Here is a 16,055-nt window from a genome sequence, read left to right as displayed (position 1 = left end):
TCTGTCACAGCTTCTTTTTATTTACCATAGGGGGGTTTTTGTGTTTTGGTTTGGGTTTTTTTTTCAGAGTCAGATCTGCCAGTCTGTGACGCGTATTGCCTTCAGAAGCAGGTCATTCCCAAAAGTGAAATACATTGTGGTTGATGAAGCTCAGAATTTTTGTCATAGTGGATTGTGGTTTGAATGGGCCTGGAACCTAGTCGAGAGTGAAAGTGGCATTTGCTGGGTCTTCATGGATTTCTTCCAGTCCACTCACCTACATGGTTGTGGGCTTAACTTTTCAAAACTATATCCTCAGGAAGGGTTGACTGAAGTGGTCTGGAATGCCAAGCAAATACATGATGTTGTGTCTGATCTAATGGAGAAAATCCTCCAAGTACCTGAAAACATACTAATGCCCTATGACATGATGGAAAACTTGTTTAGACAGGCTGAATGTGCCCATTCTTTGCCAGGTGACTGGATAGAAAAAAAAATAAAATGGAAACATCTGAAATGGTAGAGTATGTGACCACACAGTGCACCAGCTACATCCAGCAAGGCTATCCCATCAAAGATACTGGAATCCTGCGCAGTACACAGTGTGCAGCCCAGGAGTTCCATCAGATATTGGAACCTGACCTAAGAAGGGAACTGATGAAATGCAGGGTGAGGTTGGTCTTCAGGTCAGCGAGAATGTTTTAGAAAACATCATTGTTCTTGAGCATCCAATGCTTCTCAGGCCTAGAAAGGAGGATTGTATTTTGCATCCACCCTGTCCCTGCAGAAAAGAAGCTATCTCTCCAGTTATTGCTCTGCGCGGCATCCGGAGCCCACACTAAACTCCATTTGCTGTTTCACAAAGACGACAAGTTCTTTAAGAGGCAAGTCTTTAGCCAAGAGTTTACCCTCACATAGACCTCGGGACATGTTTCATTCGTGTTCTGTTCAGTGATGTAGGACAGCTGTAGGATTTTCTTAATGCCTTTTCTGTAGTGTATGCAAAAAAAATAAATAATGCAGGTTCATATATATATTTCATCATGTAGGATGAAATAATAGCCTGTAGGATGTCATAAAATTGATTTTAATTGAAGGACATTGCCACCTGGAGAGAACAAATGGCTGGAAGTGGCAGTTGCAGAAGGAAGTCAACAATTAAAAACTACTTGAATAAATGACAGAACAGTTTGAAGACTTGTGCTTTCAATTTGTCTCTCTTTAAGCTGATTGCATGTTCTGTGTAGTTTCAGCACTAGCAGAGCGGAGCCACAGCTTGCTGTTGGGGGTGGTGGTGACCGTCTTCACCTCCTGGGGATGGGGCTCTGGTTGCCTCTTCACATTGAATCATCTTAAATGCAGGCTTCTGCCCATGAAGGCAGTTCTGTCCCCAGCAGGACAGTCCCAAATCTCTCATAAGCAGGCTTGGGCGTGCAACAGCACAGGGAATTGGGAACCTGAGTGGGGCTTTTTTGGCAAATTAAGTTTTTGGCTTAGATAAGCTCCACCTTGTCACACAGCTGCCCAAGTGCTAGTGCTGGCAGGAGGGACAGCAGGAGCGTGGTCCCTGGAGAAGGAGGCAGCACAGGATCACAGAACGGCTGCCCAGAGAAGCTGTGGCCGCCCCGTCCCTGGAGGGGTTCAAGGCCAGGTTGGACGGGGCTTTGAGCAGCCTGCTCTGGTGGGAGGTGTCCCTGCCCAGGGCAGGGGGTGGCACTGGGGGGGCTTTAAGGTCCCTTCCGACCCAAACCCTTCTGTCATTCTCTGACTCCGTGCTGCGGGACCCGCTGCGCTGCCGCCGCGGTGACCGGGGCCGCACCTCCCCGAGGCCGGGCCAGGACCTGCCGTGCCCGGGGAGGGGGAGCGGGCCCGGCCGCCGCCCCGGCTGGGGAGGGGGAAGGGGGAGCGCGGCCGCCGTGCGCCCTCCGGCCGCCAGGGGGCGCTGTGCCGCCGCCCGCCCGTCTCCACGGTGAGGCGGCGGCGCGGCCATGGCGGAGCCGCTGCGGAGCGCGGACGCGGGCGGTGCCGTCTACCGCTCCCGCGACCCCCTGCGCAACCTGCGCCTCCGGTGAGACGCCGCCCCCCGCTCTGCCCCGGCCCTCGGCCCGTCCTGACCATTCCCCCCCTTTCGCCTCCCCTGCAGGGTCCGCATCCAGCGGGTGGCCTCGGCTGGGCCCCTCCTGCCGCGGGCCCCGCCGCCGCTCGCCGGCCCCGAGCTCTTGGGTCTGGCCGACCGCGCCGCCACCGGTACGTGGGGTCCGGGGGATGGCGGGCGGGGGCAGCGCCGCCGGAGGTGACCAGGCCCTCTCCCGCAGGTGCTCGGCGGCCCCCGCAGGAGGAGGAGGAGGAGGAGGCCGAGGTGGGGTGGCAGGAGAAGCTCTTCAGCCAGGTGGGTGTGCGGCGGCGGGCCGGGGCGCGGCCTGGGGGAGCTCATTCTCCTTGTGCCGCCCGACGGGCCCCCCTGCCCTGCCTCCCCGCAGGGTCTCCTGCTTCGGGGTGAGCTGCTCTCCTCGGGTCCCTCCTGGTAGGCATTGGTGGGTGCTGTCGGCTGCAGCATCCATGAGTGGTGTTGGAGCTGCTCCGGAGCTTGGGCTGTTGGCTGGGATTCCCAGAGCATCTTGTCTCTCTGTGGTGGCTTTGGAAATCTCAACGGTGGTGGTGAAAAGCAGCTTTTGTGCTTTACCTGTGGTGCTCTCAGTTTGAGGTGGATCTGTACCAAAATGAGTCAGCCTGCCAGACTCCCCTGGACCGGCAGTACCATGAGGACATCCTGAAACTGGAAAAGTCTGGAGGTCGGAAGAACTATCGCATCTTCACCTACACTGATCATGACCGATTCACCAACCTAGAGGAGGTACCAGCGCTTAGTTCCGCATAATCTATACAGAAGTGTCTGTCAACACCTCCAGTTCTACTGTAGAGGAAGTGTTTGTCAGTTCTTGGCCATGCAGAAGCAAGCCAGATATCCTGTATGCAGGAGAACATACTGCTTCTGCAAAGCAACTTCACCTGGTGCCCCAGACCTGGCATGAGGTCTCCCTGTTTCAGAATTATGGTCAGAGACAGCTTGGAGGGACTTGGCTTTGTAGCATTGCTCTGTAGGTAACTTGCTAGGTGAGTTTAGCTGTACTTTGCCACAAGAGCAGCAAATGAAATCTACAGTCTTTAAGCAGTTTGTCCTTGCATGTGTGTATGTACGTACCCGTTCTCTCCTCCAAGAGCGGAGCTGTGTTTGGGAAAGATGTCCTGTTATAATTAAGCTGGTTCCCATCTGTTTCTCTCTTCCAGCACTGCCAGAAGGTAACTGACTCAGATCGTGAGGTGCCATCGTATCTGGCAGAGAGGATGGCCAATGTGAGGCGAAGAAGACAAGACCGTAGGCCAATGTGAGCGCAAACTGGGGCTTGGAGTTTGCTAACGCACGTGTCCTGGTGCTGGTGCCCGAGCTGCAGAGCAGCCTGGTCTGTGGAAGTTGGTGGCTTGAGCTGCATTGCGCTTGGAACCCGTCAGTTTGACTCCTCGTCATGGGGGCTTCAGTTCTGCCTGTGCCAGACTGCTGAGTTGAGCTGGCACCTGTGCTGTTCTACTGTTGACAGAGAAGCAAGTTCTCTAAAGTCGAAAATCATCACCTGGGAACCCTCAGAAGAATTTATAAAGAACAATCATGTGATTAACACTCCTGTCCAGACCATGTACATCATGGGAGACTTGGGACCTTATGGGAAGTAAGTAAAATCCTGAAGTGATCTTAAGGAAATGCATCTTCCCTCCTTACTCAAATCTCCTGTTTCTTTCATTAGTTAAGGGGAGAGAATTCCAAGAGCTTAGTAACTCAGGCTTCTGTTTCTTTCTGCCTTTTTCCCCAGTTGGGAGGTAACTGAGAATACCTTTCCAAAGGCTTCTTAAACTACTGTAGGAATATGTAGGAATAATGTATGGGTGTGTTTGTTCCCTTCTGTATCCCAGCTCTGCTGTTCCAGAGCAAGAGAGTGCCCACGTTCTCTATTTAGACTGTGTTTCTTGTTGTCTTCCATTAGGCTTGGTCACAGGGAGTATGAACATGTTCTTTGCACAATCAAGGTGGATGGGAATGGGGTGATCACAGTGAAGCCTGACTTCAGTGGCAGCAAAGGAGCCTACCGGTGAGTGGGACATAGCTGGTACCTCTCGTGGGACTGATAGAGAAGACTGAAATGGCTGTTTCCCCGTCACCCTTCAGGTAGTGGATCAGCGCTTAAATTGAGGGATAGTTTTTAGTTTTATTCCAGAGATTTTTAAGACAAGATTATTGCGTACTTGTGCTTGGTGTCACTGCGTGTGTGATGTGTGGGGTTTGGTGCCAGTCCCTATGGATACAGATTATGCATATGCTGGACACAAGAGACTCTCCCTTTTTGAGTCGTTGATGCTGGCAGGCACTTGGGAACAAGTTAGTGCCCTTGTGTTACTGCACAGGCCTGGTGGAGAGGGGACAGCTGTGTCAGCATGGCACAGTTGATGCTGTTGCTGCCTGTGCCTGTTCTCTGCCTAATGGGGGAGTTTTTCCCATGTGTTTTGGGGCTCTGCAGGATCGAGCTGGATGGAGAGAAGCGAGAGGTGTGGAAGTACACCATTGAGAATGCGTCTGTCCAAGTGCAGCCCGAGGAGGAGGAGCGTGAGCAGTGTGTGTTCAGAGACGTAAGGACCAGCCTCCACTGATCATATTGACTAGTTCTCCTGATTTGACAGAGGGAGCTCAGACCCTCATGTAGATGTAATTGTTAGTGCTGTACACACCTAAAGTTGACAAAATGAATGTTGCTGGCAGTGAGTGTCATCATGACCAGCAATTTGAGTACTCCCTGACCGCTTCATTCATTACTCTAGGTAGAGGCCTCATCTGTTATTAGTTGTGTTGGCCTCTCACTGCGGGGATCTATGTAGTGAGAACTGATGCAAGAAACCACCTAAATTTGTGCCTTTCTAGTATCACCTGCCAATGGTTTTCCTGCCCTTTTGAGCAGTGGGCAAACCCTTTCCTTTTGCTGCCTTTATACTTATTGAATGATTTCTTGTTAACCGTAATGTCCCAGGGTATTTGGAATCCTGTTTTTTGTCTTAATCTTTCTGAATTGCCTGTTGGGCTGTGGCAGTTTATAAAGTTACTTAATGTTTTAGTTTTTCATTTGTTTGTTTCCTTTATTGTTTTTGTGGTCAATAAGGAAATCATGATTTCACTACACTGATCTCCAATCTGTTGACTTAATTAGAATAGTTTATGCCTGTGTTTTTAACATGTCATTTAAGATCTGATTCTTCAGAGCTTCTCTTTTCTTTAGATTGGCCCTTAGGGAGGTCTTCTCTGAAGCTGAAGTTCCATGCAGTGTTAGCAGTTATGCATCTTTGTTTTATTAGACTCTTATATTCTCTATTTCTGCCCTAACAGTTAAGCTAAGCCTGTCAACAATTTAAATTGGTTTTAAGTTATATCCATTACAATTTTTGCAATAAGTAAAAACATACATAATCAAAAAGACGCTTTTTCTAATCCGCTTGTTCTGTGTTTTCAGCTGTACGGTCGGCACAAGGAATATCTCAGTGGTCTCGTAGGCTCAGAATTTGAAATGGTGAGTAGCAGCAGCATTTGGCAGGGACCTGGAGCACTGCTGCCTTTGGAGACTGTTGGCCTGGTTAGCGTGGCTGTGGCTTGTACCACAGTCTCCAAAGACTGTTTCATTCTGGGGGTGTGTTGGCAGCTTTTACCTTGTGGCTTCCAACAGAAAATTGGTTCAAAAGGGACAGGTTGCAATGGACGTGGGGCCTGCAGAGATCCATCCTGTATCTGTTGGACCAGCAGCAGAGCATGCTGAACGCTGCAGTCTCTAGGAGACTGCATGCATTGTCTGAAGGCATTTTACTTAATACTTTAAGAATAAAGGAGGGTTTATATCATTTGGGATAGTGATCGCTGTTAACTTCTTGAATGTCAAACATGTCTTTGTGCCACTTTCTTCAAGTAAACAGCTCCTTCCACCTCCAAACTCATGCACAGTTTCCAGTTTCCCTTCTCACCCAATTACCCAGACTGCAATCTTTTTTGCTCAAATCTTGTTTGCCAAAGTGTGAAAGTTGTACTTTCTTGTACCTCGATGGAGTGTCTCAGCTCGTCTGATGCTTCTCCCTACTCCCCCCACCTTGGGCAAGTGCATGAACACTACAGGAGAAACAGGACTATGATTTCTGCAAGTGACTTCTCACTACATTTTATATCCACCTTGAAGTCTGTAAGAGACTGATTTACAGAATAGTAAACTCCTGCAGTAGAGGAATTTGGTCTCTCTAGAGAGCCTCTCTCCAGAGGGACTGTTCACTTCTGGAAAGTGATATGGGAAGTCGTGACTCCTACCTGGCCAGCAGAGCGAATCATTTACATGCAAACATCTGTGAAGTACCTGGGTGAGACCCTGCTGGGAGGGGATTGTATGAGGTTCCACCAGTGGTCATTGAGCTCTTTTATCTTGTTTATCTGCTCATTCTTACAGACTCTTCCTGGTACACTACGACTTTTTGTGAATGGAGAAATAGGTGAGTCCTTATTATAAACAGTAACTATATGGGCAAATCTATGTCTGCTGGGATGGCTGAGGCTATGAAGGGTCCCAGGATTCTTGGATCACAGGCCAGTCCAGGGCAGGTGATTCTCTCCCTAGAATCCTTTATTTCCTCCTTCTCCTGCCCTGTTTTTACAGACTAACCCCTTGAGTGACATTTACAGATTGGAGGTTACAAATACTGCAGCTGTTCTAGGAAGACATACAGATCTGAAAAAATGGAGAGCAGATTGGGAAGTTAATAGAAATTATAGCAAAGAAAGCAATTAAATGTGTGACCTCCCTAATCTGGTTAGTGATATGGGGACAGGACTAGTCTAGAGAAGGAAATCTTCTCTGAGGGTCATATTCAGTTATTTTGAAGACTGGCTTTTCCCACGTTCCAGCAGTAACTGATTGTCCCTGAGGTTATTGGTGCTGGCTCTCCCAAAAATCTGCAGTGAGTACTGGAGGAGTTTGTGTAGAAGCAAGCAGCTGAAGTTCATTCTCTCTTTTCAGTTTCAGCACAAGGCTATGAGTATGACAACCTTTATGTTCATTTCTTCCTGGAGCTGCCTAGCAGTAAGTATTCACATTTCCAGCCATATCACAGCAGTTTAAGGAATGAAGCATGCTTTGGCTGGTCCATCAGATCAGCTCTGCTGAAGGTCAGTAAATGTTAATGTCCAGGCTGGGATCTAGTCAGAGGTCTTCAGAGTTAAAATTGCAGAACTCGATTGTTTGAACTAAACTCACGTCTGGGAGAAAGTAGCATATTCCCCTCTTGTCTCTTCCAAATCAGGCTAGGACATAGAGGTCCATTGGCTTGTCAACCAGTGGTGATGGTGTCCAGCAATCTACCCAAAGTTCATTCCTTGTACTGCAGAGAATAGCCTTCCTGTCCTCTCCATCTCAGCAGTGACCTTGTCTGATTTCAGTGCTCACCATCACGTTCTCATGTTTTGTGCTCACACTACCATATTAAATTTTGACTGATACATAGGGTTCCCAGCTCTAACACGCACATCCTGCTCCATGTTTAATTCCCCGGAAGTTATGGCTCTGGCTCCCCTCTCTGGTTATCCCCTGATGTTTGTCCAAAGAGGTACAACTTTTGCTACTCGGTACAATTAGATAAGGTTATACTTTTCTCTTAAGATGGAGTTGGTGCGTTTCATCGATAGTTCAGGGCGTTCTGGGGAGCAGCTGTTGCCTGAAACAAGACCAAGATGGGGTGGGACACACCAAGGGAAATATGTGTGGGTGATGTTATGTTATGCCAGTCATCTGGGGCTGACATTCTCCTTTGAGCTGCTCTGGTTTGTGAGTCCTCTCTTGCCCAAAGTATTCACTACTGTGCTCACGTTCTCCTCTTATCCCAGGGTGGTCGAGCCCCACGTTCCAGCAGCTCTCAGGAGTGACACAGACGTGTGCCACCAAGAAGGTGGGCTGGGTAAGGATGCTTTCAGACCTACAGAGCAGTTTAAACAGGTGTTCTCTGAAGTGGAACACATGTAACAAGCTACAGATACATTCGGCAAAGGTCCTGACTTGAGAGCTCCTTTCAAGGGCAGAGCATATTTGGGATTCTCCTCATTCTAGTTATACTTGCCGTTTTTCAGGGTGCCACTGTGTCCAAGTAAAACTGCTTCAGAGCAGTTTCTGGAACCTCACTTTTTAATTCCTTCTGGATGATTGCTTGCCTTTGGAGCTTTGATTTTTGTGTTCTCAAATGCTCAGAGTTAATGAAGCATTGTTGTGGCTTGCCTGGGGCAGGAATGCACGAAGTTCTCTAGATTGATTTCTCAAAATGAACCCCTCCTCCTATCTGGGAAGGTCGTTCCATTGCTGTCTGCTGCTCCTCTCTTAAAAATTTTTCATTTTATCAAATTTTTAATGTATTTTATGTGAGCTAGTTTGCATCTTACAAAAATGATTATCATACAACATTTCAATAATACCATTGTTTGAGGTATTTTGCTTGGCTCCTGTGAAGATCACAGTGCAGTGCAGATCACTACAGTGCAGTAGTTATGCAACTGGCTGAATTGTCATTTGAGATGTGTTGCTCTTTCCCCTTTTTCATTATTTTTAATAGCCTGTTCCATCAACACGGAACTTGGGAGTGTATGCAGGTGTCAGGTGTTTGTTAGTGTGATGTGATTGATCTTGTTTGGGCATCATTACCTCTTTGTCACCATTAGTTCTTTTCTGCCTGCTCTCTGTGCCCCCTGCAATGCTAGTGATGAATTCTCTTGTCCAGGAATCTGATCTCTGTCCTGTTCCTGTTCTAGGATAACGTGGCATACTTCTGCTACCCCTTCACTTTGGAGATGTTTTTCACCCAAGGAGATGAATCAGAAGGTGTGTTTCCTTGTTGCTCTGAAATGGGAAACTCTGAAATCTTTTGATCACACTGTAGGCGTCATGCTGTCTGGCATGTTGCTGGCCCCTCACCAAGATGACATGACGGATTTAAACAAAAGGGAATGTTGCCCGTTCAGCAAATGTTTACCCTATCGCCACACAACCTCTGGACACATACTATATTTGCCCTGCCCAGCAATGCATTAGCATTTGTATGGATTCATTGATGTTGCCTTGCTTCCAGGCTGTATTCAGCTTTATCCGGTTGCAAAACCACTTGGATGGCAGCTTGTCTGTCTCGGAATGCCTGGCGTGCCACCCTGCATCGCCGTGGCCAGTGTACTGCACGGAGCCCCAAGACTCTGCAGCAGAAGAAACAGGCAGCTTTTTTGTACACAACTAAAACTCTTGAGTCTTATGTCTGTAGACACACTCAGTGACCTGTACAATCATTGTATAGTTTATGTCACTTTGAAACTTCCAGCTCTATTTTAAGCTGGGATTCTCTGCTGCCTGTTCCTGCTGCTTCACTACAGTACTGCTGCTTCCTCACCAACCCCCTTGCTCTTTGGATTGTAATTGCTAGGGGCAGCTTTCTGGCATGCCTTGCCACTTGAATCCAATGTTCACATTGTATTTGAGTATTCAACCAACACTAATGAGTTTTCAGCCTAAAATAAACACAATGAGTTTGTTTCACTGTGGAAAAAAGAAAAGCTTGGAGACCTGTAGGAGAATCCAAGTTAATTATCCCCTAGTAATGATGTGAAAGGTCAGAGATAAAAAGGTTCCCCTGTTTGGCATCACATTGTTTGCAAAAGATCGTCTTGTCTGCTTAAAGATGATTGAGGAACCAGTATGGACTTGCTTTCAAAACAAAGAATTTTCCCAAATGTTTAACATCCTATCAATAATTCTGTTTTCATCCTCGAATCTGAGGGTTCAGCTTTTACAGGGGAAAATAGTCGCACGTACATCTAGGTTAGTCATTGTAGAAGAAATACAGAAAGGACTTCCTATGAGTGGAGTTGGTCATTTAGCATTTTTTTTTCCTCTGCAATAGTCTCCCTCACAAAGCTGTGATCTGCTCCTCTTCCTTGCAGACAGTCTCCCTCAATGGCCTGTTCTCTACTTTGAGGTCCTGTCCCTGGATTTCTGGCAGAGGTATCGCGTTGAAGGATATGGTTCTTTGGTGCTGCCAGCATCTCCAGGTAAAACATCCTTGGGGCATAATGTTAATTGGGAGAATGAGTTGAGTGGTTCTCTTGGGAATGGATTCAGCTGGTCCTGGGCTTTGCATACGCACAGAATCAGAATCTTCATGGTTGGAAAAGACCTCTGAGATCACAGAGTCCAACCGTACACACACAAGAGACCCCCACAATCTCGGCATTACTTCAGTGCCACACCTACACATTTCTATAATACCTCCAGGGATGGTGACTCCACCACCTCCCTGGGCAGGCTGTTCCAGTGCCTGACCACTGCTTCAGTAAAGTAATTCTTCCTAATATCTAATCTAAACCTCCCCTGCCGCAACTTCAGACCATTTCCTCTGGTCCTGTCATTATTCCCTTGGGAGAAGAGGCCAACACCCACCTCTCTACACCCTCCTTTCAGGTAGCTGTAGAGGGCAATGAGGTCTCCCCTCAGCCTCCTCTCCTCCAAACTAAACATGCCCAGTTCCCTCAGCCTCTCCTCGTGTGACTTGTTCTCCAGACCCATCACCAGCTTGGTGGCTCTCCTCTGGACACACTCCAGCAGCTCAATGGCCTTCCTGTAGTGAGGGGCCCAGAACTGGACACAGCCCTCGAGGTGAGGCCTCACCAGTGCCCAGTACAGAGGCACCATCACTGCCCTGCTCCTGCTGGCCACGCTGTTCCTGATACAGGCCAGGATGCCGTTGGCCTTCTTGGTCACCTGGGCACACTGCTGGCTCATGTTAAGCCGGCTGTCCACCAACACCCCTAGGTCCTTTTCTGCTGGGCAGCTTTCCAGCCACTCTTCCCCAAGCCTTTAGCATTGCTTGGGGTGGTTGTGACCAAAATGCAGGACCTGGCACTTGGTCTTGTTAAACCTCATACAATTGGCCTTAGCCCATTGATCCAACCTGTCCAGGTCCCACTGCAGAGCCTTCCAACCCTCAAGCAGATCAACACTCTCACCTAGTTTGTTGTCATCTGCAAACTTACTGCAAACTCAAGGGGATAGTTAGCTGTCTGTGAGGTAGCAAAGAAGGATTTGTTGCATGCTGCGCCATTCTGTCTTGTTGCTTAGACGCATAATGTGTTGCTCTCCTTGCTCCTTCTGTGGTTCTGTCATGAAATCTTGTGTGATAAAGCTCTGGGGTGATGCTGCATATCCATGTTTACAATAGCAGTAGCCTGACTACTGAGGGGGGATCTGATCAACACCTATAAATACTTAAAGGGTGGGTGTCAGGAGGATGGGGCTGGTCTTCTTTCAGTGGTGCCCAGTGACACAACAAGAGGAAATGGACACAAACTTGAACGTAAGAAGTTCTATCTAAACATGAGGAGGAACTTCTTCACTTTGAGGGTGGCAGAGCACTGGAAGAGGCTGCCCAGAGAGGTGGTGGAGTCTCCTTCTCTGGAGACATTCAAAACCCTGCCTGGACACGTTCCTGTGCAACCTGCTCTGGGTCGACCTGCTTTGGCAGGGGGTTGGACTAGATGATCTCCGGAGGTCCCTTCCAACCCCATATCATTCTGTGATTCTGTGATACCTGCTAAGCTGTTCTGTTGTCCTGGGTCAGGTCTCCACATGCTCACCATCCCCACCTGGCGCCCTGTGGAGCTGGGGACAATCGCTGAGCTGAGGAGGTTTTTCATTGGGGGATCTCCAGAGCTGGAGGACATCACCTACATCAGGATACCATCAACCTTCAAGGTGGGCTGAGCTGCAGGGCATTGCTCTTGCTGGGAGATGGGAGATTATGCTCTCAGCTTCTGTTGTCTGTGGACAGCATGGACCAGATTTGAACAAGGATGAGCAGTGGTCCTGTCCTCAAGAAATGTCTCTTCTGTGAGGCTTGGGATCATGAACGGAGGTGTGGGCTGAGGCAGAGTGCTGTACCTTCTGAGGCGTGTGCAACTTAGAGAAGTGGGTGAACATGAACTTGACTTACCTTGACTTACACCCACCTTTGCTGGCCCTGTCAGAAAAGTGTCTGTCAGGTCAGCATTTGTAACCAGCTATAGACTTGTCCTGTGTTTTTGTAAGGAATCTGGGCTGTATGGCACCTGGAACAGTTTCCCGAGGCAAGTAGCTGGTGGATGTGAGGCAGGTAGAAATTTCATGTTCCTAAGAAAGCTGCAGAGGTGCTTGCTGGTGTAACGAGCCAGTTGATCTTAGTAGCAGCTTTGTGTGGGAATGAGCCCTGATGCAGTTATTGAAACCTTCCTCCAGCACTGCGCTATCAGTTTGCTAGCGTTTAGGTCCTGCCCTCAGCCCAGCCTGGAACCGTCTGCCCTTTTTCTGACCTCACTTTCTCTGTGCATCAGGGAAGGGAGAGAGTGTGTCCACAGGAGGGCATGCTCCTGGTGGGGCACACTCATTTTCGCCAGGGTCAGCCTGCTGCAGCAGGTTGCAGGCTATGGTTACTCTGACTTATCCCATCTTTGCAGGGAGAGCGTCTGAGCCGCTTTGGTTTTCGCACAGAGACAACAGGGAGCGTCACGTTCCGGCTTTACTGCCTGCAGCAGTCTAAGTAAGCGCAGCAAAGTGAGTATGAGCTCTTGTGTGCTATGTTTTGGAGCCCTGACCTCCTGTTGTACTTCTGCGCAGAGCCTTTCTGGAAAGCAGTGCCCTGAGGCAGCGCATGCAGAGTGTACTGGACCGGCTTGGAGGTTCCAGCCAGCAGAGCTCTGTCTACAACGTTTTGGGTAGGGCTTTCAGTGTCATTCTCCCTGGTGAGCCTTTGGCTCATTTTTGCTGCCAGTTTACAGAGTGGGCAGGATATTTCAGGAGAATCCATTACTGTGGGTATAATTCCAACCCCCATGAGCTCTCTGACTCCATAGCAGAGGTTAAATGTTCTGATTTGAGCTGGAAACTTCAGGAGGCATCAGCTTTCAGCAGGCAGGAGAGTTAACCACTCTGGGAGGGCAAAGCCTAGGCTGGGCTGCCCAGTCTTGCCTGGCACTGAGCATAGCTTGTGGTGCTGATGCACAGGCTCTGTCTCTGATTCCATTATGCACAAAGCAAAGACCGTGCTAGAAATAGGTGACGAGAGCAGTGAGGACCAGATGTTTTGTTAGTGGAACTTAGTAATAGGAAGTGAGGCTCCTGCTCCAGGAGAGATGACGCTCACTGGACAGAGTCATCCCTCCCCTTCCCTCAGGCTGTCTGATGCATTCCGGCTTGCTGTCACCTGCTGTGTTATAGAGGCTTTCCAGAGGGCACGGCGCAGGATGCAGGAAGCACGCAAGAGCCTTCCTCAAGACCTTGTCAGCACCTCTGCCTCCACTGCGCACCAGTCACAGGAGCCATGATTGACCACCTCCGCTGCCTGGCAGCACTCAGCATCTTCTCTCCGACACAAGCTCCCGTTGCTTAGCAGGAGTCACACTGCTGGTGCCTGGAAGCTTTTGAAGCCCTTCCTTTCTCATTTCCCGGGATGGGGGAAGGAGTCTGAAACACATCCAGACCCAGAATGTTTGCATGTCCACAAGTACCTGTGGAAGGAACCCTATTTTTTCAAGGCATTTTATTACCAGGCCTTAATAATATGGCCAGTTATTCATATTTCTACTGAGCAGACTAAAATACTGACATGGGACCTGTGAACCCTTTCACACCTTTTCAGGAATTGAATAGTAAATGATTAGAAAAATTTCAAGTCTACATGACTTGGTAAATTTAGTTTTCTTCTTAAAGAAGAGGGTGATGTTGAAGGTCAGGGCATGAATGCTGTTTGAGATTTAATGAAATGAGTAGATAACTTCTTGAGAAGCGCTGATAATTGTTGTTGGCATTTGTAGCTTTAGGGCAGTCAATAGTAAAATGAATCTGTCCACCTGTGCCTTAAGACTGACTCATTCCAAGAGAGATTGCTCTCTGCCACATGTGATACAAGGAAATACAGAATGTAACCCTTTTCTCCAGTTCTCAATCTGTCAAATGTCATTCCTTTGCTTTGATTTCATGTATGTGCTCATAACATTCCTGGCTCTGCAGTGCTGAGCAGGAAGATTCTTTGTTCAAGAGTACAACTGAAAACACACATTCCCCTTCGTTCATAGCAGAACTTTGGCTGGGGCTGGACAGTTTGCAGACAGCGAGAGCAGATTCTAATATTTGCACAGCAGCTGAACTTTGAACTGCTCAAGCTGCTCATTTGAGCTGTGGCTCATTGTTTGATCTCTGCAGTACACTGCCGTGCTTCCCAGGGAAGCATGTGTGTACCCACTTTTTATCCGCTTTGTCCTGTTCTTTTTTCAGACTTTTTTTTTTTCCCCTGTTTCTGTTCCTGTTTCAAGTTCACAGGAGCAAGACTACCTGCAGACTGACAGTGCTGTGTTGATTTGTCCATGAGTCACATCTCCACATGTTCTCCTCTGCTCCCAACACAAGGGATAGGAAGAAAAATCTCAGGCTGAGATCGTGCAGGTCTGAATGTGTAAATATGAAATAGGAATTGGCCTTTCTCCTTTTGCTCTGCGCGTTTCTCCTTTGCAGGGGACATAAGACTCATGGTCACAGACGTGATTCTAACGATTGTTAGAACATCCTCCTTCCCTGGTGCTCTGTTGTCTTCCTCACTCTCTTCTTGCCATTTTGATCTTCTCCCCGCCTTTAGTGGGAAAACTGAACTCTCGCATTTGTTCCTCCTTGACCTTTGTTGGAATTCCTAGATCTGTCTGGCAGCTTGAATGTGTCTGGCAATTGCAGTAACAAAAGGATTTTTGCTCACCTTCCTCGCCCTCCTTTTTGCTGGAGGAGGCTGCCAGCACGCGTTAGATCGCATGGGCTGTTAAGCAGAGCACAGTGTCCTTGGCCTAGAGCGGGATGATGCATCTTGTGCATGAGTCAGGTCTCCACTGAGGGTGTTGATGTGATGGCTGTGAAGGCACACACCCGCTTCTGGAGTAGCAGAATTGAGGTGTGCGCGCTATCATGGTCTTTAACGATAAAGTCACGTTTCACAGAGGTTGACCCAGGATGAAAAGTGTTCAGTGAGTATGTAGCACTCGCTCTCTCTTTTGGTTTGGTTTTTTTTTTTTTTATCATAATTCACATCATGGCCCTGTATGTTTATTGCATGTTATCTAAGCAATACTTAATTTCCTTCTGGGTGTTTCTGTTGTGCTTATCACTAATAGCTGAATTGCATGTCTCTGAAGCCCTTTTCAGGATTGAATTGCAAGGTTAAGAGAATATTCTTTATGTCAATAAAGTAGCAAAACACCTTTCTGATTGAGGTGATGCCAAAGGCAGGTCCAGTTAGAGAGTGGACTCTTCTGATTAGAAGATAAGGTTCCTGACTTGTGCTTGTTGCTCAGCACATTTACATGGCAGGATTTGGTGTATTGAGTGTTAAGGTTCCAGAGACATGCAGTAAAGTTTACACAATTAGACTCGTTTTGCTAGTTAAAACTCTGAATAGTGTAAAATCTTACAGAAACTCAAGAGCAAAATTTAAAAATAAAAAATTATTATAACTGAAGAAGCACTTCTTCCAAAGTAAGGTGTTGCTAGTTTTTCACCTTTGTACTTGCAGCCTCCTTGGCTTGACTGAACAAAGTGGTGCTTGCAAAAGATGTTCTGGAGAAAGCCTTCAGCAAATGTTCTTTGAATATGCCCTCTTGGAAATGCAACTAGCAAATTTCCGTATACATGCACATGTATGAAAATGTCACTGATCTTTTAATCCAAACTGGCATTTGGTGCAGGGCTTGTGCTCGGAGCTTGCCAAGGAGCCTGGCCAGCTGGCATGGGGGCTGTCCCTCCACCAAGTATGCGCGGATGAACGAGGAAATGGACCATGGGGTCAGGCAGAAGGGGAGGCCAGTGATCTCCCTGGAGCCACGGAGGTTTCCCCTGTACAGAAATGTCCCTATGGCTCGCAGTGGAGGGACACCCTTGCAGTGAAACTCAACGGGAGAAAAGAGAGGAAGG

General features: G+C 48.1%; 1 protein-coding gene across 3 annotated transcripts; it reads left to right on the top strand.

Annotated features, from left to right (window-relative positions):
- Positions 1-1,956: 1,956 nt before the first annotated feature.
- On the top strand, positions 1,957-15,601 carry MKS1 (MKS transition zone complex subunit 1). Of its 3 annotated transcripts, none has more exons than XM_074160538.1 (18): positions 1,957-2,047; positions 2,123-2,226; positions 2,295-2,368; positions 2,678-2,833; positions 3,268-3,365; positions 3,576-3,704; positions 4,017-4,121; positions 4,548-4,656; positions 5,529-5,585; positions 6,501-6,543; positions 7,068-7,130; positions 7,931-8,001; positions 8,843-8,912; positions 10,019-10,126; positions 11,692-11,825; positions 12,563-12,645; positions 12,723-12,820; positions 13,323-15,601. In XM_074160538.1, the coding sequence occupies exons 1-18, from the start codon at positions 1,968-1,970 to the stop codon at positions 13,427-13,429; spliced, it is 1,689 nt and encodes a 562-aa protein (XP_074016639.1). In that variant the 5' UTR covers positions 1,957-1,967; the 3' UTR covers positions 13,430-15,601. The 3 variants fall into 3 exon arrangements, with proteins under 3 accessions (XP_074016639.1, XP_074016637.1, XP_074016638.1); XM_074160536.1 differs by having other exon boundaries at positions 1,968-2,047; positions 2,262-2,368; XM_074160537.1 differs by having other exon boundaries at positions 1,968-2,047; positions 2,123-2,230; positions 2,281-2,368.
- Positions 15,602-16,055: the final 454 nt, after the last annotated feature.

Source organism: Numenius arquata, chromosome 18 (genome assembly GCF_964106895.1).
Source record: "Numenius arquata chromosome 18, bNumArq3.hap1.1, whole genome shotgun sequence".
Taxonomy (NCBI): domain Eukaryota; kingdom Metazoa; phylum Chordata; class Aves; order Charadriiformes; family Scolopacidae; genus Numenius; species Numenius arquata.
Note: the sequence above shows the minus strand (reverse complement) of the source record. Positions and strands in the feature narration are given on the sequence as shown.